The sequence below is a fragment of the Salvelinus namaycush genome, unplaced genomic scaffold, assembly GCF_016432855.1.
Source record: "Salvelinus namaycush isolate Seneca unplaced genomic scaffold, SaNama_1.0 Scaffold150, whole genome shotgun sequence".
NCBI classification, from domain to species: domain Eukaryota; kingdom Metazoa; phylum Chordata; class Actinopteri; order Salmoniformes; family Salmonidae; genus Salvelinus; species Salvelinus namaycush.
The window spans coordinates 299,882-324,525 of record NW_024058231.1 but is presented as its reverse complement, the minus strand read 5'-3'; the positions used below and the strand labels follow the sequence as shown (position 1 = coordinate 324,525).

The following is a 24,644-nucleotide window of genomic DNA, read 5'->3' as shown; positions in this document are numbered from 1 at the left end:
TGTGTGTGTGTGTGTCCAGTGTGTGTGTATCTGTCCAGTGTGTGTGTGTATCTGTCCAGTGTGTCTGTGTGTGTGTCCAGTGTGCGTGTGTGTGTGTGTGTGTCCAGTGTGTGTGTGTGTGTGTCTGTGTGTCTGTGTATCTGTCCAGTGTGTCTGTGTGTGTGTCCAGTGTGTGTGTGTGTGTGTATCTGTCCAGTGTGTGTGTGTGTATGTGTCCAGTGTGTGTGTGTCCAGTGTGTCTGTGTGTGTCTGTCCAGTGTGTGTGTGTGTGTGTCCAGTGTGTGTGTGTGTGTGTGTGTCCAGTGTGAGTGTGTGTGTTTGTCCGGTGTGTGTGTGTGTGTGTCCAGTGTGTGTGTATGTGTCCAGTGTGTGTGTGTGTATGTGTCCAGTGTGTGTGTGTGTGTGTGTGTCCAGTGTGTGTGTGTATCTGTCCAGTGTGTCTGTGTGTGTGTCCAGTGTGTGTGTATGTGTCCAGTGTGTGTGTATGTGTCCAGTGTGTGTGTGTCCAGTGTGTGTGTGTGTGTCCATTGTGTGTGTGTGTGTGTGTGTGTGTGTCCAGTGTGTGCGTGTGTTTGTGTCCAGTGTGTGTGTGTGTGTGTGTCCAGTGTGTGTGTACGTGTCCAGTGTGTGTGTGTGTGTATGTGTCAAGTGTGCGTGTGTGTGTACAGTGTGTGTGTGTCTGTCCAGTGTGTGTGTGTGTCCAGTGTGTCTGTGTGTGTGTCCAGTGTGTCTGTGTGTGTGTCCAGCGTGTGTGTGTGTGTGTGTGTGTGTCCAGTGTGTGTGTGTGTGTGTCCAGTGTGTGTGTGTGTGTGTATGTGTCCAGTGTGTGTGTGTGTGTATGTGTCCAGTGTGTGTGTGTGTGTATGTGTCAAGTGTGCGTGTGTACAGTGTGTGTGTGTGTGTCCAGTGTGTGTGTGTGTGTGTGTGTCCAGTGTGTGTGTATGTGTGTGTACAGTGTGTGTGTGTGTGTACAGTGTGTGCGTGTCTGTCCAGTGTGTGTGTGTGTGTGTGTCCAGTGTGTGTGTGTGTATCTGTCCAGTGTGTCTGTGTGTGTGTCCAGTGTGTGTGTGTGTGTATGTGTTCAGTGTGTGTGTGTCCAGTGTGTGTGTGTCCACTGTGTGTGTGTCCTGTGTGTGTCCTGTGTGTGTCCAGTGTATGTCTATGTGTGTTTGTCCAGTGTGTCTGTTTGTCCAGTGTGTATGTGTGTGTGTGTGTGTGTCCAGTGTGTGTGTTTGTGTTTGTCCAGTGAGTGTGTGTGTGTCCAGTGTGTGTGTGTGTGTGTGTCAAGTGTGTGTGTGTGTAAAGTGTTTGTGTGTCTGTCCAGTGTGTGTGTGTGTGTGTGTCCAGTGTGTGTGTGTGTGTCTGTACAGTGTGTGTGTGTGTGTCTGTCTGTGTGTGTGTGGTATGTGTCCAGTGTGTGTGTGTGTGGTATGTGTCCAGTGTGTGTGTGTGTATCTGTCCAGTGTGTCCGTGTGTGTGCCCAGTTTGTGTCCGTGTGTGTGCCCAGTTTGTGTGTGTGTGTATGTGTCCAGTGTGTGTGTGTGTGTATGTGTCCAGTGTGTGTGTGTCCAGTGTGTGTGTGTGTGTCCATTGTGTGTGTGTGTGTGTGTCCAGTGTGTCTCTGTGTGTGTCCAGTGTGTCTGTCCAGTGTGTGTGTGTGTGTGTGTGTCCAGTGTGTGTGTGTGTGTGTCCAGTGTGTCTGTGTGTGTGTCCAGTGTGTGTGTGTGTGTGTCCAGTGTGTGTGTGTGTGTGTCCAGTGTGTGTGTGTATGTGTGTATGTGTCAAGTGTGTGTGTGTGTGTGTACAGTGTGTGTGTGTCTATCCAGTGTGTGTGTGTGTGGCCAGTGTGTGTGTGTGTGTTTACAGTGTGTGTGTGTCTGTCCAGTGTGTGTGTGTGTCTGTCCAGTGTGTGTGTATGTGTCAAGTGTGTGTGTGTACAGTGTGTGTGTGTCTGTCCAGTGTGTGTGTGTGTGTGTGTGTGTGTACAGTGTGTGTGTGTACAGTGTGTGTGTGTCTGTCCAGTGTGTGTGTGTGTGTGTGTGTGTGTGTGTGTGTGTACAGTGTGTGTGTGTGTGTGTGTGTGTGTGTGTGTGTGTGTGTACAGTGTGTGTACAGTGTGTGTATGTCTGTCCAGTGTGTGTGGGTGTGTGTGTGTGTGTGTGTGTGTACAGTGTGTGTGTGTGTGTGTGTGTGTGTGTGTGTGTGTGTGTGTGTGTGTGTGTGTGTGTGTGTGTGTGTACAGTGTGTGTGTGTGTGTGTGTGTGTGTGTGTGTGTACAGTGTGTGTGTGTGTGTGTGTGTGTGTGTGTGTGTGTGTGTCCAGTGTGTGTGTGTGTGTGTGTGTCAGGTTATTATTTTAGGGACAAAAAGGAGGAGGAGTCAAAACAAACCCAAAACCCATCATAAACCCTAAATCCTGGATAGAGGGGCTCAGTGAATGTGGAGGTGAATGTGATCAGGTGGGTCAGTGTGTCAGAGGAAGCTCTATAGAAGGACAGAGTGCCAGCTGGCCAGTCCAGATACACTCCTACTCTGTGGGGGCTGGAGGAGGGGACGACTATGGTAGTGGGATTATTATTGTGCCTGGCAATGTAACTGTTGTCATCGCAGAACAGACTCCAGGACTTGTCATTGTATCCAAGACAACAGTCATCACCCCCTCCTCTCCTGCTGATTCCTTTATATGTCACTCCTATACCAGCCCCCATTATCCCACTCCACTCTACCTCCCAGTAACAGCGCCCAGTCAGACCCTCTCTACACAGCACCTGTCTAATGTCCTTATCAAATCTCTCTGGGTGATCAGGATACGGCTGCTTCTCTCTCCTCCATGTCACCTTTCTGTTCTCCTCAGACAGAGAGAGGAGGCTGTTTACTGTGTTTGGGTCCAGTGTGAGATCACAGACATCTGATGGATGAAACCAGACACAATATTAGAAATCATCATCATTCACATTAGAATGTTAACTCACTTTTCACTAATTCATTTAATGTAGATGTTTCTAGGTATCAAAAGGAGAAGTTAAGGTAACTTGAGACTTGTTGAATGATCATATGTTATACTGTATGGTAATATAAAACACACGTATTCTCATTAAATACACACACACACACACACACACACACACACACACACACACACACACACACCTGTATGCATCATGAACACAAACACACACTTCTAACGTAACACACACACACACAAACACACACTCACCTGTACGCAAGCATGGACAAACACACACACACACACACACATTGTCAAATCAACTCTTTGTAAACGTTGGTGTCCCTGATTTCTGCTTCTGTAGAACTACAGCTGATATTTAATATGACCAAGTCAGTAATGATGGTGGTCTTTGACTTTGACTTAACTTGAATTAAGACTTATTCTTAGTCATATTCTTCACAGCAGTCAACACTCACATTTTCTAAGCCCAGGTTTCATTGTGTACTCTCCACCATGTTCCACACTGTAGCGGTAAGTAGAAGAACAGACAGTCATTGAGGGATACACCTGAACTCACACACACACACACACACACACACACACACACACACACACACACACACACACACACACACACACACACACACACACACACACACACACACACACACACACACACACACACACACACACACACACAGCCAATGTTTGTGTTTGTGTGCATGTGTTATGTGTGTGTATGTGTCCAGTGTGTGTGTGTGTGTGTGTCCAGTGTTTGTGTGTGTCCAGTGTTTGTTTGTGTGTGTGTGTGTATGTCATTGAGAGATTGTCACTGCACACACACACACACACACACACACACACACACACACACACACACACACACACACACACACACACACACACACACACACACACACACACACACACACACACACACACACACACACACACACACACACACACACACACACACACACACACACACAGCATATAACTTTGTCCAAGTGGTGGTAAGAATGTTTGTCTTAACTAGCCTGATACGTCAAACATGTCTGATATGAACATTGACATAAACCCTCTACATACTTGAGTTTCTCCAGTCTGCAGCGTGGATCCTCCAGTCCAGCAGAGAGCAGTCTGACTCCTGAGTCTCCTGGGTGATTGTAGCTCAGGTCCAGCTCTCTCAGGTGTGAGGGGTTTGACCTCAGAGCTGAAGCCAGAGAAGCACAGCCTTCCTCTGTGACTAGACAGCGTGACAGCCTGCAAAGAGTCAAATCATATTAAAATCACACTGCTATTCTTTGAGGTTGAAAATAGTGGCAGTATATTTTTCTCCATATTCATGTCACACCCTGATCTGTTTCACCTGTCTTGTGATTGTCTCCACCCCCTCCAGGTGTCGCTTATTTCCCTGGTGTATATATCCCTGTATTTCCCTGGTGTATATATCCCTGTGTTTCCCTGGTGTATATATCCCTGTGTTTCCCTGGTGTATATATCCCTGTGTTTCCCTGGTGTATTTATCCCTGTGTTTCCCTGGTGTATTTATCCCTGTGTTTCCCTGGTGTATTTATCCCTGTGTTTCCCTGGTGTATATATCCCTGTGTTTCCCTGGTGTATATATCCCTGTGTTTCCCTGGTGTATATATCCCTGTGTTTCCCTGGTGTATACATCCCTGTGTTTCCCTGGTGTATATATCCCTGTGTTTCCCTGGTGTATATATCCCTGTGTTTCCCTGGTGTATATATCCCTGTGTTTCCCTGGTGTATATATCCCTGTGTTTCCCTGGTGTATATATCCCTGGTGTATATATCCCTGTGTTTCCCTGGTGTATATATCCCTGTGTTTCCCTGGTGTATATATCCCCGTGTTTCCCTGGTGTATATATCCCCGTGTTTCCCTGGTGTATATATCCCTGTGTTTCCCTGGTGTATATATCCCCGTGTTTCCCTGGTGCCTTAAACCACACTGCTATTCTTTGAGGGTATCACCTTTTATTTGAAGTATTCTTACCAATTCACTCATAGTGTATTAAAGTAGTCAATAGTTTAGTATTTGGTCCCATATTCGTTGAACACAATGTTACATCAAGCCTGTGAGTGCCATGAATGAGAAAGATCATGAATGAATCATGAATAATAACGAGTGAGAAAGTTAGAGGCTACAACAAAACATACTGTAACGACCCGGTATTGTGTTCTGTGTTTGTGGGTGTGTTATGGTTCTCATGGCTACTAGCAGGGGTTAAATATGTCAGGACAGATGGAAAGGTTGGGGGGGTATGATGGGTAATACCGCGGGATTTGGAAATGCATAAATAGGGATTACTGTCTCATTGTTCTCTCTCTTCTGTTCGTGCCTTGATCTGTTCCTAAGAGAGTGACTCTTAACCCGACAGGGTAACATTGTGTACGTTCGGCATTTAGCGGCGTGGGCTGTGGCCGGAACAATAGCCCAGTTTATGAATAAACCTGTGTTCTGACCTGCACACCTAGAGTCCGTCTCTTTTCCCTTATTGACCCAGCCGGGTCATTACAATACTAACCTCTCACCATTACCAATAACAGAGGCTACAACAAAACATGCTAACCTCTCACCATTACCAATAACAGTGGCTACAACAAAACATGCTAACCTCTCACCATTACCAATAACAGAGGCTACAACAAAACATGCTAACCTCTCACCATTACCAATAACAGAGGCTACAACAAAACATGCTAACCTCTCACCATTACCAATAACAGAGACTACAACAAAACATGCTAACCTCTCACCATTACCAATAACAGAGGCTACAACAAAACATGCTAACCTCTCACCATTACAAATAACAGAGGCTACAACAAAACATGCTAACCTCTCACCATTACCAATAACAGAGGCTACAACAAAACATGCTAACCTCTCACCATTACCAATAACAGAGACTACAACAAAACATGCTAACCTCCCACCATTACCAATAACAGAGGCTACAACAAAACATGCTAACCTCTCACCATTACCAATAACAGAGACTACAACAAAACATACTAACCTCTCACCATTACCAATAACAGAGGCTACAACAAAACATGCTAACCTCTCACCATTACCAATAACAGAGGCTACAACAAAACATGCTAACCTCTCACCATTACCAATAACAGAGACTACAACAATGTAGCTATGTGTGTCTGGCAAACACATGTGGATCTGGTGAAAAGTTAGTCATTGAGTGAACAGGTTTTTCTTTTTTATATTATTTTATTTAAAATTGTACTAACAACATGCCACTGGCTTTGAGTAAGGCCAGTGTGTCTATGTATGTAGATGACTCAACATGCCACTGGCTTTGAGTAAGGCCAGTGTGTCTATGTATGTGGATGACTCAACATGCCACTTTGAGTAAGGCCAGTGTGTCTATGTATGTGGATGACTCAACATGCCACTTTGAGTAAGGCCAGTGTGTCTATGTATGTGGATGACTCAACATGCCACTTTGAGTAAGGCCAGTGTGTCTATGTATGTGGATGACTCAACATGCCACTTTGAGTAAGGCCAGTGTGTCTATGTATGTAGATGACTCAACATGCCACTTTGAGTAAGGCCAGTGTGTCTATGTATGTAGATGACTCAACATGCCACTGGCTTTGAGTAAGGCCAGTGTGTCTATGTATGTGGATGACTCAACATGCCACTTTGAGTAAGGCCAGTGTGTCTATGTATGTAGATGACTCAACATGCCACTTTGAGTAAGGCCAGTGTGTCTATGTATGTAGATGACTCAATATGCCACTTTGAGTAAGGCCAGTGTGTCTATGTATGTAGATGACTCAACATGCCACTTTGAGTAAGGCCAGTGTGTCTATGTATGTAGATGACTCAATATGCCACTTTGAGTAAGGCCAGTGTGTCTATGTATGTAGATGACTCAATATGCCACTTTGAGTAAGGCCAGTGTGTCTATGTATGTGGATGACTCAACATGTCACTGGCTTTGAGTAAGGCCAGTGTGTCTATGAATGTGGATGACTCAACATGCCACTTTGAGTAAGGCCAGTGTGTCTATGTATGTAGATGACTCAACATGCCACTTTGAGTAAGGCCAGTGTGTCTATGTATGTGGATGACTCAACATGCCACTGGCTTTGAGTAAGGCCAGTGTGTCTATGTATGTAGATGACTCAACATGCCACTGGCTTTGAGTAAGGCCAGTGTGTCTATGTATGTAGATGACTCAACATGCCACTGGCTTTGAGTAAGGCCAGTGTGTCTATGTATGTAGATGACTCAACATGCCACTGGCTTTGAGTAAGGCCAGTGTGTCTATGTATGTAGATGACTCAACATGCCACTGGCTTTGAGTAAGGCCAGTGTGTCTATGTATGTGGATGACTCAACATGTCACTTTGAGTAAGACCAGTGTGTCCATGTATGTGGATGACTCAACATGCCACTTTGAGTAAGACCAGTGTGTCCATGTATGTGGATGACTCAACATGCCACTTTGAGTAAGACCAGTGTGTCTATGTATGTAGATGACTCAACATGTCACTGGCTTTGAGTAAGACCAGTGTGTCCATGTATGTGGATGACTCAACATGCCACTTTGAGTAAGACCAGTGTGTCCATGTATGTGGATGACTCAACATGCCACTTTGAGTAAGACCAGTGTGTCTATGTATGTAGATGACTCAACATGCCACTGGCTTTGAGTAAGACCAGTGTGTCTATGTATGTGGATGACTCAACATGCCACTTTGAGTAAGGCCAGTGTGTCTATGTATGTGGATGACTCAACACGTCAGCGACTGAAATGACTGCAACACTTAACCTCTCATAATGTCTGGAACAGAGTGAATGAAATGGAACACATGGAAACCACGTGTTTGATACCATTCCACTTATTCCCCCCAGACATTACAAGCCTCTCCTCCCAAATTAACAAAGAGCTGCAGTTAGTTTCAGAGTGGGTAGCAAGGAATAAGTTAGCCCTAAATATTTCAAAAACTAAAAGCATTGTATTTGGGACAAAATCACTCACTAAAACTTAAACCTCAACTAAATCTTGTAATAAATAATGTGGAAATTGAGCAAGTTGAGGTGACTAAACTGCTTGGAGTAACACTAGATTGTAAACTGTCATGGTTATAACATATTGATACAACAGTAGCTAAAATGGGGAGAAGTCTGTCCATAATAAAGCACTGCTCTGCCTTCTTAACAACACTATCAACAAGGCAGGTCCTACAGGCCCTAGTTTCTACCTTCTTAACAACACTATCAACAAGGCAGGTCCTACAGGCCCTAGTTTCTACCTTCTTAACAACACTATCAACAAGGCAGGTCCTACAGGCCCTAGTTTCTACCTTCTTAACAACACTATCAACAAGGCAGGTCCTACAGGCCCTAGTTTCTACCTTCTTAACAATACTATCAACAAGGCAGGTCCTACAGGCCCTAGTTTCTACCTTCTTAACAATACCATCAACAAGGCAGGTCCTACAGGCCCTATTTTTATCGCATCTTGACTACTGTTCAGTCGTGTGGTCAGGTGCCACAAAAAAGGATTTAGGAAAGTTGCAATTGGCTCAGAACAGGGCAGCACGGATGGCCCTTGGATGTATACAGAGAGCTAACATTAATAATATGCATGTCAATCTCTCCTGGCTGGCTGAAAGTGGAGGAGAGATTGACTTCATCACTACCAGTATTTGTAAAATGTGCTGACATTCTGAATGTACCGAGCTGTCTTTTTAAACAACTAGCTCACAGCTCAGACACCCATGCATACCCCACAAGACATGCCACAAGAGGTCTCTTCACAGTCCGCAAGTCCAGAACAGACTATGGGAGGCACACAGTACTACATAGAGCCATGAACTCTATTCCACATCAAGTAACTGATGCAAGCAGTAAAATTAGATTTTAAAAAATTATTTAAAAAACACCTTATGGAACAGCGGGGCCTGTGAAGAGATACACACATTGGCACACACACACACACACACACACACACACACACACACACACACACACACACACACACACACACACACACACACACACACACACACACACACACCAACATACTCACGATAAACATGGATTTAGTACTGTAGATATGTGGTAGGGGCCTGAGGGCACACAGTGTGTTGTGAAGTCTGTGAATGTATTGTAATGTTGTAAAATTGTATAAACTGGCTTAATTTTGCTGGACCCCAGGACCCCAGGAAGAGTAGCTGCTGCTTTAGCAGGAACTAATGGGGATCCATAATAAATACAATACAATACAAATACTTGTTGACCAACTACAGGAATACTGACCTCAGATTCTCCAGTTTACAGTGGGGATTCCCCAGTCCAGCAGAGAGCAGCTTCACTCCTGAATCCTTCAGGTCATTGTTACTCAGGTCCAGCTCTCTCAGGTGTGAGGGGTTTGAACTGAGAACTGAGGCCAACACTTTACAGGATGTGTCTGTGAGTTTACAGCCAGTTAGTCTGCCAACACAGAAGAAATACAATGACAGACAGGTTGTATTAAAATGTTACGCTTAGCCTTCCCTGCTTACACTGTAACCTGTGCACAAATAATGTGTTGGGTTTGACCTCAGAGCTGAGACCAGAGAAGCACAGCCTTCCTCTGTGACTAGACATCCTGACAGCCTGACAAAGAGTCAAATCATATTAAAATCACACTGTTATTCTTTGGTGGTGAAAATAGTGGCAGTATATTTTTTTTTACATATTCAGATACATCAGTGTCCTGAAACCTGCCATATCTATTCATAAATGAATGTATCATCATTAGAAATTACAAATTATCAAAGTATTGCTTGTAGATAGAAACATGTATAGTACAAATATTTGAGTAGACTGACCAGATCAGTTTAAAAAGCAGTATCAGTCAAAAGACAGACAGTGAGGTGTCAGATTTAGATTGTATTGAGTATACAGTCCACACCATATCTATTTTGACAGTGAAGCTAACATTTTAAATGTGGCTCTATACTCCAACATTTTGGATTTCAGATCAAATGTTTCATATGAGGTGACAGTATATAATGTCACCTTTTATTTGAGGGTATTTTAATACATATCTGTTTCACCATTTAGAAATTAAAGCACTTTATGTATCTAGTCCCCCTATTTGAAGAAGTCATAAGTATTCTGACCAATTAACTCATAGTGTCTTCATGTAGTCAAAAATGTAGTATTTGGTCTGATATTCCTTTAACACAATGACTTCATCAAGCCTGTGACTCAAACTCATTGATTGTACTTGCAGTTTGCTTTGGTTGTGTTTTGCCCAATATTAAAATGGTGGATGATGACTGGAGTAATTTTACTTTCTAAGTGAGTAGATAACAGGTTTCTAAACACAACTAAATCAAGCCTGATGATGCCATGATTAATACAAACCATGATTAAGATAAATCATGAATGAATCATGAATAATAATGAGTGAGAGAGTTACAGAGGCTACAACAAAACATGCTAACCTCTCACCATTACCAATAACAGAGGCTACAACAAAACATGCTAACCTCTCACCATTACTAATAACAGAGGCTACAACAAAACATGCTAACCTCTCACCATTACCAATAACAGAGACTACAACAAAACATGCTAACCTCTCACCATTCCCAATAACAGAGGATACAACAAAACATGCTAACCTCTCCCCATTACCAATAACAGAGGCTACAACAAAACATGCTAACCTCTCACCATTACCAATAACAGAGACTACAACAAAACATGCTAACCTCTCACCATTACAATAACAGAGGCTACAACAAAACATGCTAACCTCTCACCATTACCAATAACAGAGACTACAACAAAACATGCTAACCTCTCACCATTACCAATAACAGAGGCTACAACAAAACATGCTAACCTCTCACCATTACCAATAACAGAGGCTACAACAAAAGATGCTAACCTCTCACCATTACCAATAACAGAAGCTACAACAAAACATACTAACCTCTCACCATTACCAATAACAGAGGCTACAACAAAACATGCTAACCTCTCACCATTACCAATAACAGAGGCTACAACAAAACATGCTAACCTCTCACCATTACCAATATCAGAGACTACAATAAAACATGCTAACCTCTCACCATTACCAATAACAGAGGCTACAACAAAACATGCTAACCTCTCACCATTAACCTCAAATAAAAGGTGACATTCTGTACTGTCGCCTAATATGAAACATTATATCTCAAAGCCAAAATGTTGGAGCATAGCACCAAATGTAAAACTGTAAGCTTCACTGTCCAAACAATATGGTGTGGACTATGTGTGTCTGGTAAACACATGTGGATCTGGTGAACAGTTATCACTTGTTGACCAACTACAGGAATACTGACCTCAGAGTCTCCAGTTTACAGTGGGGATTCCCCAGTCCAGCAGAGAGCAGCTTCACTCCTGAATCCTTCAGGTCATTGTTACTCAGATCCAGCTCTCTCAGGTGTGAGTGGTTTGACCTCAGAGCTGAGACCAGAGAAGCACAGCCTTCCTCTGTGACTTGACAGCCTGACAGCCTGCAAAGAGTCAAATCATATTAAAATCACACTGCTATTCTTTGGTGGTGAAAATAGTGGAAGTATATTTTTTCTACATTTTCAGATACATCAGTGTCCTGAAACCTGCCATATCTATTCATAAAATAATGTATCATTATTAGAAAAGACAAATGATCAAATATTGCCTGCAGAGAGAAGCATGTATAGTACAAATATTTGAGTAGACTGACCAGACCAGTTTAAAAAGCAGTATCAGTCAAAAGACAGACAGTGAGGTATCAGATTTAGATTGTATTGAGTATACAGTCCACACCATATCTATTTTGACAGTGAAGCTAACATTTTAAATGTGGCTCTATACTCCAACATTTTGGATTTCAGATCAAATGTTTCATATGAGATGACAGTGTATAATGTCACCTTTTATTTGAGGATCTTTTATTACATATGTTTCACAATTTAGAAAAATAAAAGCACTTTATGTATCTAGTCCCCCTATTTGAAGTCATACGTATTCTGACCAATTCACTTATAGTGTATTAAAGTAGTCAAAAGTATAGTATTTGGTCCCATATTATTTGAACACAATGACTACACCTGATGCTGATGATGCCTGATGATGCCATGATAGAGAAAGATCATTTATTTTTTATTTTTTTTATTTCACCTTTATTTAACCAGGTAGGCTAGTTGAGAACAAGTTCTCATTTGCAACTGCGACCTGGCCAAGATAAAGCATAGCAGTGTGAACAGACAACACAGAGTTACACATGGAGTAAACAATAAACAAGTCAATAACATGGTAGAAAAAAAGAGAATCTATATACAATGTGTGCAAAAGGCATGAGGTAGGCAATAAATCGAATAATTACAATTTAGCAGATTAACACTGGAGTGATAAATCATCAGATGATCATGTGCAAGAAGAGATATTGGTACTGGTGTGCAAAAGAGCAGAAAAGTAAATAAATAAAAGCAGTATGGGGGGTGAGGTAGGTAAATTGGGTGGGTGGTTTACAGATGGACTATGTACAGCTGCAGCGATCGGTTAGCTGCTCGGATAGCAGATTTTTAAAGTTGTTGAGGGAGATAAAAGTCTCCAACTTCAGAGATTTTTGCAATTCGTTCCAGTCGCAGGCAGCAGAGAACTGGAAGGAAAGGCGTCCAAATGAGGTTTTAGCTTTAGGGATGATCAGTGAGATACACCTGCTGGAGCGCGTGCTGCGGGTGGGTGTAGCCATCGTGACCAGTGAACTGAGATAAGGCGGCACTTTACCTAGCATAGCCTTGTAGATGACCTGGAGCCAGTGGGTCTGACGACGAACATGTAGCGAGGGCCAGCCGACTAGGGCATACAGGTCGCAGTGGTGGGTCGTATAAGGTGCTTTAGTAACAAAACGAATGGCACTGTGATAAACTGCATCCAGTTTGCTGAGTAGAGTGTTGGAAGCTATTTTGTAGATGACATCGCCGAAGTCGAGGATCGGCAGGATAGTCAGTTTTACTAGGGTAAGTTTGGCGGCGTGAGTGAAGGAGGCTTTGTTGCGGAATAGAAAGCCGATTCTTGATTTGATTTTGGATTGGAGATGTTTGATATGAGTCTGGAAGGAGAGTTTGCAGTCTAGCCAGACACCTAGGTACTTATAGATGTCCACATATTCTAGGTCGGAACCGTCCAGGGTGGTGATGCTAGTCGGGCGTGCGGGTGCAGGCAGCGAACGGTTGAAAAGCATGCATTTGGTTTTACTAGCGTTTAAGAGCAGTTGGAGGCCACGGAAGGAGTGTTGTATGGCATTGAAGCTCGTTTGGAGGTTAGATAGCACAGTGTCCAAGGAAGGGCCGGAAGTATATAGAATGGTGTCGTCTGCGTAGAGGTGGATCAGGGAATCGCCCGCAGCAAGAGCAACATCATTGATGTATACAGAGAAAAGAGTCGGCCCGAGAATTGAACCCTGTGGTACCCCCATAGAGACTGCCAGAGGACCGGACAACATGCCCTCCGATTTGACACACTGAACTCTGTCTGCAAAGTAGTTGGTGAACCAGGCAAGGCAGTCATTAGAAAAACCGAGGCTACTGAGTCTGCCGATAAGAATATGGTGATTGACAGAGTCGAAAGCCTTGGCCAGGTCGATGAAGACGGCTGCACAGTAATGTCTTTTATCGATGGCGGTTATGATGTCGTTTAGTACCTTGAGCGTGGCTGAGGTGCATCCGTGACCGGCTCGGAAACCGGATTGCACAGCGGAGAAGGTACGGTGGGATTCGAGATGGTCAGTGATCTGTTTGTTGACTTGGCTTTCGAAGAGCTTAGATAGGCAGGGCAGGATGGATATAGGTCTGTAACAGTTTGGGTCCAGGGTGTCTCCCCCTTTGAAGAGGGGGATGACCGCGGCAGCTTTCCAATCCTTGGGGATCTCAGATGATACGAAGGAGAGGTTGAACAGGCTGGTAATAGGGGGTGCGACAATGGCGGCGGACAGTTTCAGAAATAGGGGGTCCAGATTGTCAAGCCCAGCTGATTTGTATGGGTCCAGGTTTTCCAGCTCTTTCAGAACATCTGCTATCTGGATTTGGGTAAAGGAGAAGCTGGGGAGGCTTGGGCGAGTAGCAGCGGGGGGGGCGGGGCTGTTGGCCAAGGTTGGAGTCGCCAGGAAGAAGGCATGGCCAGCCATTGAGAAATGCTTGTTGAAGTCTTCGATTATCACGGATTTATCGGTGGTGACCGTGTTACCTAGCCTCAGTGCAGTGGGCAGCTGGGAGGAGGTGCTCTTGTTCTCCATGGACTTTACAGTATCCCAGAACTTTTTGGAGTTAGAGCTACAGGATGCGAATTTCTGCTTGAAAAAGCTGGCCTTTGCTTTCCTGACTGACTGCGTGTATTGGTTCCTGACTTCCCTGAACAGTTGCATATCGCGGGGGCTCTTCGATGCTATTGCAGTTCGCCACAGGATGTTTTTGTGCTGGTCGAGGGCAGTCAGGTCTGGAGTGAACCAAGGGCTATATCTGTTCTTGGTTCTGCATTTTTTGAACGGAGCATGCTTGTCTAATATGGTGAGGAAGTAACATTTAAAGAATGACCAGGCATCCTCAACTGACGGGATGAAGTCAATATCCTTCCAGGGTACCCGGGCCAGGTCGATTAGAAAGGCCTGCTCGCAGAAGTGTTTTAGGGAGCGTTTGACAGTGATGAGGGGTGGTCGTTTGACCGCAGACCCGTGGCGGATACAAGCAATGAGGCAGTGATCGCTGAGATCTTGATTGAAGACAGCAGAGGTGTATTTGGAGGGCAGGTTGGTCAGGATAATGTCTATTAGGGTGCCCATGTTTACGGATTTAGGGTTGTACCTGGTGGGTTCCTTGATGATTTGTGTGAGATTGAGGGCATCAAGCTTGGATTGTAGGACTGCCGGGGTGTTAAGCATATCCCAGTTTAGGTCACCTAACAGAACAAACTCTGAAGCTAGATGGGGAGCGATCAATTCACAGATGGTGTCCAGGGCACAGCTGGGAGCTGAGGGGGGTCGGTAGCAGGCGGCAACAGTGAGAGACTTATTTCTGGAGAGATTAATTTTTAAAATTAGAAGTTCGAACTGTTTGGGCATAGACCTGGAAAGTATGACAGAACTTTGCAGGCTATCTCTGCAGTAGATTGCAACTCCTCCCCCTTTGGCAGTTCTATCTTGACGGAAAGTGTTATAGTTGGGTATGGAAATCTCAGAATTTTTGGTGGCCTTCCTAAGCCAGGATTCGGACACGGCAAGGACATCAGGATTGGCAGAGTGTGCTAAAGCGGTGAGTAAGGCAAACTTAGGGAGGAGGCTTCTGATGTTGACATGCATGAGGCCAAGGCTTTTTCGATCGCAGAAGTCAACAAATGAGGGTGACTGGGGACATGCAGGGCCTGGGTTTACCTCCACATCACCCGAGGAACAGAGGAGTAGTAGGATGAGGGTGCGGCTAAAGGCTATCAAAACTGGTCGCCTAGAGCGTTGGGGACAAAGAATAAAAGGAGCAGATTTATGGGCGTGGTAGAATAGATTCTGGGCATAATGTGCAGACAGGGGTATGGAGGGGCGCGGGTACAGCGGAGGCAAGCCCAGGCACTGGGTGATGATAAGAGAGGTTGTATCTCTGGACATGCTGGTCTCAATGGGTGAGGTCACCGCATGTGTGGGGGGTGGGACAAAGGGGGTATCAGAGGTACGGAGAGTGGAACTACAGGGTCCATTGCAAACCAAAACAATGACAATGAAAACTAGCCTGAACAACAGTATGCAAGGCATATTGATATTTGAGAGAGACATACAATAAGGCATAAAGTGATTGCAGGTCTTGATTGGGAGAGCTAGCTAAAACAACAGGTAAGATAACAGCAGCAATAACAGGGTGCTAGTCTGACACAGCAACAACAGGTAAAAAATGGCGATGACTAGGCAGAGAGGGTCGGATTAACTACACACAGATCCTGAGTTAAAGCACAGAGCCGACAGATAAGACACAAATAAACAGAATGGAGTACCGTGAATTAATGGACAGTCAAGCATGCATCAGCTATGTAGCCAAGTGATCATAGTGTCCAGGGGGCAGCCGTAGATGGAGCAGAGGAGGCCTCCACTAAGCTAGCACGCGGCGTGTAAAGTTAGTAGCCCGGGGGGTGGTCTGCTCAGACGGAGGGGGTCTGCTCAGACGTGGTTGTGTCGACAGAGAATCCAAGCCAGATGGCGATGGCGAAAGAGAGGTTGTGAATTGTAGAATAGTGTTTGCTAACTGGTGCTAGCTTCGTGGCAGTGGCAGTGGCACTAGCTCTTCAGCTAGCCGGCAGATGGGCCTAGCTCGAGGCTAGCTCAAGGCTAACTGGTGCTTGCTTCGGGACAGAGGTGTTAGCCAGTAGTAGCCACTCGGTTGCAGCTAGCTAGCTGTGATGATACGGTGTAATTGTCCAGAGCTTGCGTCAGGAATCCGGTGATGTGGTAGAGAAAAAGCAGTCCTATATGCTCTGGGTTGATATCGCGCTTGCAGCTAGCCGGCAGATGGGCCTAGCTCGAGGCTAGCTCAAGGCTAACTGGTGCTTGCTTCGGGACAGAGGTGTTAGCCAGTAGTAGCCACTCGGTTGCAGCTAGCTAGCTGTGATGATACGGTGTAATTGTCCAGAGCTTGCGTCAGGAATCCGGTGATGTGGTAGAGAAAAAGCAGTCCTATATGCTCTGGGTTGATATCGCGCTTGCAGACTGGCAGGTATCGGCCCGGTATTGAAGCTGGCTGTGTCCGAGTTAAGGGCGAAGACCGCAGCAGTGGCTAACTGACTACTAGCTAGTAGCTAGTTATCTGGCTAGCTTCTGATTGGGGTTACGGTTCAAAAGTATATAAAAAATAGCAGGTCCGTACCACATTGGGTGAGGCGGAATGTAGGAATGTATATTCAGTTCCTAGATGGAAAGTGAAATTAAAATAAATACGAAATATATACGAAAAATACGAATACTATTTACACGGGACAAGACAGGACAAAGAAACATCCGACTGCTACGCCATTCTTGGATTCAATAATCATGAACGAATCATGAATATTAATGAGTGAGAGAGTTACAGAGGCTACAACAAAACATGCTAACCTCTCACCATTACCAATAACAGAGGCTACAACAAAACATGCTAACCTCTCACCATTTACAATAACAGAGACTACAACTAAACATGCTAACCTCTCACCATTACCAATAACAGAGGCTACAACAAAACATGCTAACCTCTCACCATTACCAATAACAGAGACTACAACAAAACATGCTAACCTCTCACCATTACCAATAACAGAGGCTACAACAAAACATGCTAACCTCTCACCATTACCAATAACAGAGGCTACAACAAAACATGCTAACCTCTCACCATTTACAATAACAGAGACTACAACTAAACATGCTAACCTCTCACCATTACCAATAACAGAGGCTACAACAAAACATGCTAACCTCTCACCATTACCAATAACAGAGACTACAACAAAACATGCTAACCTCTCACCATTACCAATTACAGAGACCACAACAAAATATGCTAACCTCTCACCATTACCAATAACAGAGGCTACAACAAAACATGCTAACCTCTCACCATCTCACCTCCATGCTTCACGGTTGGGATGGTGTTCTTGGGGTTGTACGCATCCTTCTTCTTCCTCCAAACACGGCGAGTGGAGTTTAGACCAAAAAGCTCTATTTTTGTCTCATCAGACCACATGACCTTCTCCCATTCCTCCTCTGGATCATCCAGATGGTCATTGGCAAACTTCAGACGGGCCTGGACATGCGCTGGCTTGAGCAGGGGGACCTTGCGTGCGCTGCAGGATTTTAATCCATGACGGCGTAGTGTGTTACTAATGGTTTTCTTTGAGACTGTGGTCCCAGCTCTCTTCAGGTCATTGATCCGGTCCTGCCGTGTAGTTCTGGGCTGATCCCTCACCTTCCTCATGATCATTGATGCCCCACGAGGTGAGATCTTGCATGGAGCCCCAGACCGAGGGTGATTGACCGTCATCTTGAACTTCTTCCATTTCCTAATAATTGCGGCAACAGTTGTTGCCTTCTCACCAAGCTGCTTGCCTATTGTCCTGTAGCCCATCCCAGCCTTGTGCAGGTCTACAATTTTATCCCTGATGTCCTTACACAGCTCTCTGGTCTTGGCCATTGTGGAGAGGTTGGAGTCTGTTTGATTGAGTGTGTGGACAGGTGTCTTTTATACAGGTAACGAGTTCAAACAGGTGCAGTTAATACAGGTAATGAGTTGAGAACAGGAGGGCTTCTTAACGAAAAACTAACAGGTCTGTGAGAGCCGGAATTCTTACTGGTTGGTAGGTGATCAAATACTTGTGTCATGCAATAAAATGCAAATTAATTACTTAAAAATCATACAATGTGATTTTCGGGATTTTTGTTTTAGATTCCGTCTCTCACAGTTGAAGTGTACCTATGATACAAATTACAGACCTTTACATGCTTTGTAAGTAGGAAAACCTGCAAAATCGGCAGTGTATCAAATACTTGTTCTCCCCACTTTATGTGAATTTGTCCAAATAATTTATACTTCTTCAAATATGGGAGAACTACAGTGCCTTGTAGAGGTATTCATCCCCCTTGGTGTTGTTCCTATTTTGTTGCATTACATGTCATTTAAATTGATTTTTATTTGGATTTCATGTAATGGACAAACACAAAATAGTCCAAATTGGTCAAGAGAAATTTAAAAAAATGACTTGTTTAAAAAATTAAATAAAAAACAGAAAAGTGGAGCATGCATATGTATTCATCCCCTTTGCTATGAAGCCCCTAAATAATATCTGGTGCAACCAATTACCTTCAGAAGTCACATAATTAGTTAAATAAAGTCCACCTGTGTGCAATCTAAGTGTCACATGATCTGTCACATGATCTCAGCATATATATACCTGTTGTGAAAGGCCCCAGAGTCTAAAACACCACTAAGCAGGGACACCACCAAGCAAGCGGCACCATGAAGACCAAGGAGCTCTCCAAACAGGTCAGGGACAAAGTTGTGGAGAAGTACAGATCAGGGTCGGGTTATAAAAAATATCTGAATCATTGAAAATCCCACGGAGCACCATTAAATCCATTATTAAAAAATGGAAAGAATATGGCACCACAACAAACCTGCCAAGAGAAGGCCGCCCACCAAAACTCACGGACCAGGCAGGGAGGGCATTAATCAGAGGCAACAAAAAGACCAAAGATAACCCTGAAGGAGCTGCAAAGCTCCACAGCAGAGATTGGAGTATCTGTCCATAGGACCACTTTAAGCCGTACACTCAACAGAGCTGGGCTTTACGGAAGAGTGGCCAGAAAAAAGCCATTGCTTGAAGAAAAAAATAAGCAAACACATTTGGTGTTTGCCAAAAGGCATGTGGCAGACTCCCCAAACATATGGAAGAAGGTACTCTGGTCAGATGAGACAAAAATTGGGCTTTTTGGCCATCAAGGAAAACGCTATGTCTGGCGCAAACTCAACACCTCTCATCACCCCGAGAACCCCATCCCCACATTGAAGCATGGTGGTGGCATCATGCTGTGGGTTTGTTTTTTCATCAGCAGGGACTGGGAAACTGGTCAGAATTGAAGGAATGATGGATGGCGCTAAATACAGGGAAATTCTTGAGGGAAACCTGTTTCAGTCTTCCAGAGATTTGAGACTGGGACGGAGGTTTAAGCTAAAGCAACACTCGAGTGGTTTAAGGGGAAAAATGTAAATGTCTTGTTTTTATTTTACTAAGCGAGTCAGTTAAGAAAAAAAATCTTATTTTCAATGACGGCCTAGGAACAGTGGGTTAACTGCCTTGGTCAGGGGCAGAACGACAGATTTGAACTTCCAACCTTTTGGTTACTAGTCCAACAGTCTAACCACTAGGCTACGCTGCCACCCCTTGTAATGGTCAAGTCAAAGCACAGACCTCAATCCAATTGAGAATCTGTGGAATGACTTACAGATTGCTGTACACCAGTGGGACCCATCCAACTTGAAGGAGCTGGGGCAGTTTTGGTTTGAAAAATGGTAAAAATCCCAGTGGCTAGATGTGACAAGCTTATAGAGACAAACCCCAAGAGACATGCAGCTGTAATTGCTGCAAAAGGTGGCTCTACAAAGTATTGACTTGGGGGGGGGGGGGCGAAAAAATATATATTTTGCATCTTCAAAGTGGTAGTGATTTTTTTTTTATTGTTGTGTAAATCAAATTATACAAACCCCCCAAAAATCTATTTTAATTCCAGGTTGTAAGAAAACCAAAAGGAAAAATGCCGAGGGGGGTGAATACTTTTGCAAGCCACTGTACATACATGAAGTGCTTTCATTTCTAAACAGTAAAACATATATGAAAATACTCTCAAATAAAAGGTGACATTATGTACTGTCACCTAATAAGATACATTCTATCTCAAATCCAAAATGCTGGAGCATAGCACCAAATGTAAAACTGTAATCTTCACTGTCCAAACACATATGGTGTGGACTATGTGTGTCTGGTAAACACATGTGGATCTGGTGAACAGTTATCACTTGTTGACCAACTACAGGAATACTGACCTCAGAGTCTCCAGTTTACAGTGGGGATTCCCCAGTCCAGCAGAGAGCAGCTTCACTCCTGAATCCTTCAGGTCATTGTTACTCAGGTCCAGCTCTCTCAGGTGTGAGGGGTTTGACCTCAGAGCTGAGACCAGAGAATCACAGCCTTCCTCTGTGACTCCACAGCCTGACAGCCTGACAAAGAGATCATCATGACTTCACAAACACACGGTTAATTTAACGAGTAGTGTAGAAGGACAATGGCAGATGCATTTGGTTAATTATCCAAAACAACATATAGATTCATCTTCCGTCTCCTAGAATTGTATGGTCATATTGTTATACTAATGTGAAAATCAATGCATTTATTCAATATGTTTTTCAATATAATATTATATACATATTATAATACATCATTTTCTCTAAACTGAATATTTCGTACTGAAGATTAGTTCTGATGTGTCATTTTTATTTACTCACAGAGCAGCTCTGGAGGCTTTGACCACTGGCAGCAGCCTCAGAAGACCTTCCTCTGATCTGGAGTATTTCTTCAGGTCAAACACATCCAGCTCCTTTTCTGAAGTCAGCAACACAAAGACCAGAGCTGACCACTGTGCAGGTGACAGGTTGTGTTCTGAGAGACTTCTTGAGCTCAGGTAGCTTTGGATCTCCTTCACTAGACAATGGTCATTCAGTTCATTCAGACAGTGGAACAGATTGATGCTCCTCTCTGGAGAGGGATTCTCCCTGATCTTCTTCTTGATGTACTTGACTGTTTCTTCATGGCTCTGTAAACTGCTTCCTGTCTTTGTCAGTAGACCTTGTAAGTGCTTCTGATTGGACTCCAGTGAGAGTCCCAGAAGGAAGCGGAGGAAAAGGTCCAGGTTTCCCGTCTCACTTTGTAAGGCTTTATCCACAGCACTCTTGTAGACAGTATCTTTAGCCTGGTCTCTGAACAGCACAGAAAGGTTCCTGGGCGTTGATTGCGGTTCGGCCATTAGATTCTCATTGTTGTTGATGAATGAGAGGAACACATATACAGCAGCCAGAAACTCCTGAATGCTCAGATGAACAAAGCAGTACACCTTGTCCTGGTACAGCCCACATTCCTCTTTAAAGAGCTGTGTGCACAATCCTGAGTACACTGAGGCTTCATTGACATCAATGCCAGCCTCTTTCAGGTCTCCTTCATAGAAAATCAGATTGCCCTTCAGAAGTTGTTGAAAGGCTAGTTTTCCCAATGACAGTATGCTCTCTTTATTCCAGTGTGGACCTGTCTCTTCTTTCCCAGGATACTTTTCACTCTTCTGTTTGGTATGAAACACCACAAGGTGTGTGTACATCTCAGTCAGAGTCTTGGGAATCTCTTCTCTCTTATGTTTCAGCATGTGTTCAAGGACTGTTGCAGAAATCCAACAGAAGACTGGAATGTGGCACATGATGTGGAGGCTCCTTGATGTCTTTATGTGTGAGATGATTCTGCTGGCCAGGTCCTCATCACTGAATCTCTTCCTGAAGTACTCCTCCTTCTGTGGGTCATTGAACCCTCGTACTTCTGTCACCTGGTCAACACACACTGAAGGGATCTTAATGGCTGCTGCAGGTCGTGTAGTTATCCAGAGGAGAGCAGAGGGAAGCAGATTTCCCTTGATGAGATTTGTCAGCAGAACATCCACTGAGGTTGACTCTGTGACGTCCCAACAGATCTTGTTCTTCTGGAAGTCTAGGGGCAGTCGGCACTCATCCAGACCATCAAAGATGAACAGAACTTTGTACTTGTCGTAGTTGGAGATTCTTGATTGTTTGGTTTCCATTGAGAAGTGATTAAGAAGTTCAATGAAAGTGTGTTTGTCTCCTTTCATCAAATTCAGCTCCCGGAAAGGGAATGAAAATACAAATTGGACATCCTGATTTGCTTTTCCTTCAGCCCAGTCCAGAATGAACTTCTGCACAGAGACTGTTTTTCCAATACCAGCGATTCCCTTTGTAAGCACAGTTCTGATAAGTTTGTCTTGTCCAGTTAAGGGTTTGAAGATGTCGTTACATTTGACTGCAGTCTCTGGTCTTGCATGTTTCCTGGCTGTTGTCTCAATCTGTCTCAGCTCATGTTCATTATTGACCTCTCCTGTTCCACCCTCTGTGATGTAGAGCTCTGTGTAGATCTTATTGAGAAGTGTTGGGTTTCCTTGTTTAGCGATCCCCTCAAATACACATTGAAACTTCTTCTTTAGATTAGATTTGAGTTTACTTTGGCAAATCACAGCTAGCTCATCTGAATCTAGAAGTAACACAGAGGATATTAATATTACGTCTGGTTGAATGCCTACAGTATTGGAGGACTGTTATAAAGTTGTACATTATAATAATTGATTCTCTTAATTAACTGTATAAATGTGTAAATGTTTTCCTAATGCATGACAGACTTTTTGACTGATTATATTATTATTGGTATGATTGATGGTATTATTAATGTTGTCTCTCTCTAAATTAATCACCACAACACATCCCTGCTGCTACTTGATGAGGTCACTAGGTGTTGTGTTAAGGCTGCTACAATATCATTGAGTTACACAGCTACTTTAGCTGTACTTTAGCTACAGCTTTTAAATGTTATAAAACAGCATTCAACATGAGGCAGACAGATCTTACATTTCTCCAGTGTGTCAGCAAGCTCCTTCTGGTTCATTTTCCTCAGGACGTGCAGTGTGATCTTCAGAGCCCCCTCTCTGGCACTGCTCTCCTGCTTCTCATCTTCAGTGTCCACCACTTCATTATCCTGCTTCTGACTCTCAAAGCCTTCTGGGAGTTCTGGACTAAGAATCCTCTTGAACATCTTCAGCTCGTTCTTCACAAATGTCATAATATTCTCTTCAAGCACCTGAAATAAATCAAGTAAATAAGTTAATTAAGCAAGAGACTAAATGCTTTCTCATAAACACATAATAATAATGAATGATTGACAGATCAACTTTACTTGAGCTAAACAAAAACAAATGTACATAACAGGACCACATACACTGAATATGGAGGCCAGGTCTGTTTGATGACTCTGGGAAGACTGACCACTGAGAATCTCTGACTCTGATCTCTCCTGTTGGTTTCTGTGGACAAAACATGAGATTACATCTCCTCATCCAGGGAGTACACACACACACACACACACACACACACACACACACACACACACACACACACACACACACACACACACACACACACACACACACACACACACACACACACACACACACACACAGGGAGGGAATGTGGTGTATGTTTAATATTGTTTTAGGACTATGAAAATTGACAAAATGATTAGCATATGGATTATGAAAACAACAAAAATAATTGGGAAAATGGGAGAGGAGAAATGACTAGAGACAGTGTTGTTTAACTCACTGACAGTGACCCATACGTTTTTCTTACCTTTGTTCAGTAGAAAAGTCTCCCTCTCTAAACTTTAGAGGTTCATCCATAGACCAGTCACTCTTCATGGACACACAGCTGGGTACAGGGGAGACTGGTCTCTCCTGTTTGATTGGGCTTCAACACAACAGAGACAAACATTACATCTCTCATCTACTAAATGTATGGTGTTTTGGTTTATGTCAGTTTCGATGTTTGTTATGCTATGAATGGTTATTAGATGGTTGTAAGTGGTAAAATGAAATAGAAATTGTTATATTTTGCAATTCTGAGTAATTACTACTTTAGTAAGGAATTACACATTATTCAGTACTACTGCAGTTGCTACATAATTCCAATAGATGGCAGCATAAGACCACAAATGACATTTCAGAAGATTAGTTTAGTTTTCTCCCTGGATACACCACCACTAATAGAGCATCTGAGTAGTGATTATTTGTCCAGTGTAATATAATAATAACAATACCTGCTTTAATAAAAAAAATGTTGCTCTCCCAAAAGCAACACAGCCCTAATATTACATAGCTGTAAAGTAACAAGCAACACAGGCCGAATACAAGATATACAGCTAACTAAAGTAATGAGTGACCATTTTAGAAAATCTGTGGATGCTATTTTATGTTAATCATATTGCTGCTTGTAGCCTATAACTGATGCCC

At 43.6% G+C, this 24,644-nt stretch overlaps 1 protein-coding gene across 1 annotated transcript; it reads right to left on the bottom strand.

Moving 5' to 3' along the window:
• Nucleotides 1-2,350: 2,350 nt before the first annotated feature.
• On the bottom strand, nucleotides 2,351-23,428 carry LOC120036890 (NLR family CARD domain-containing protein 3-like; the record flags this gene model as incomplete). Its single annotated transcript, XM_038983184.1, has 5 exons — nucleotides 2,351-2,896; nucleotides 9,283-9,439; nucleotides 20,581-20,754; nucleotides 21,040-22,831; nucleotides 23,209-23,428. Coding segments are annotated over 5 exons (2,889 nt in total), but the record flags the coding sequence as incomplete, so codon positions are not given.
• Between the last annotated feature and the right edge of the window lie 1,216 nt (nucleotides 23,429-24,644).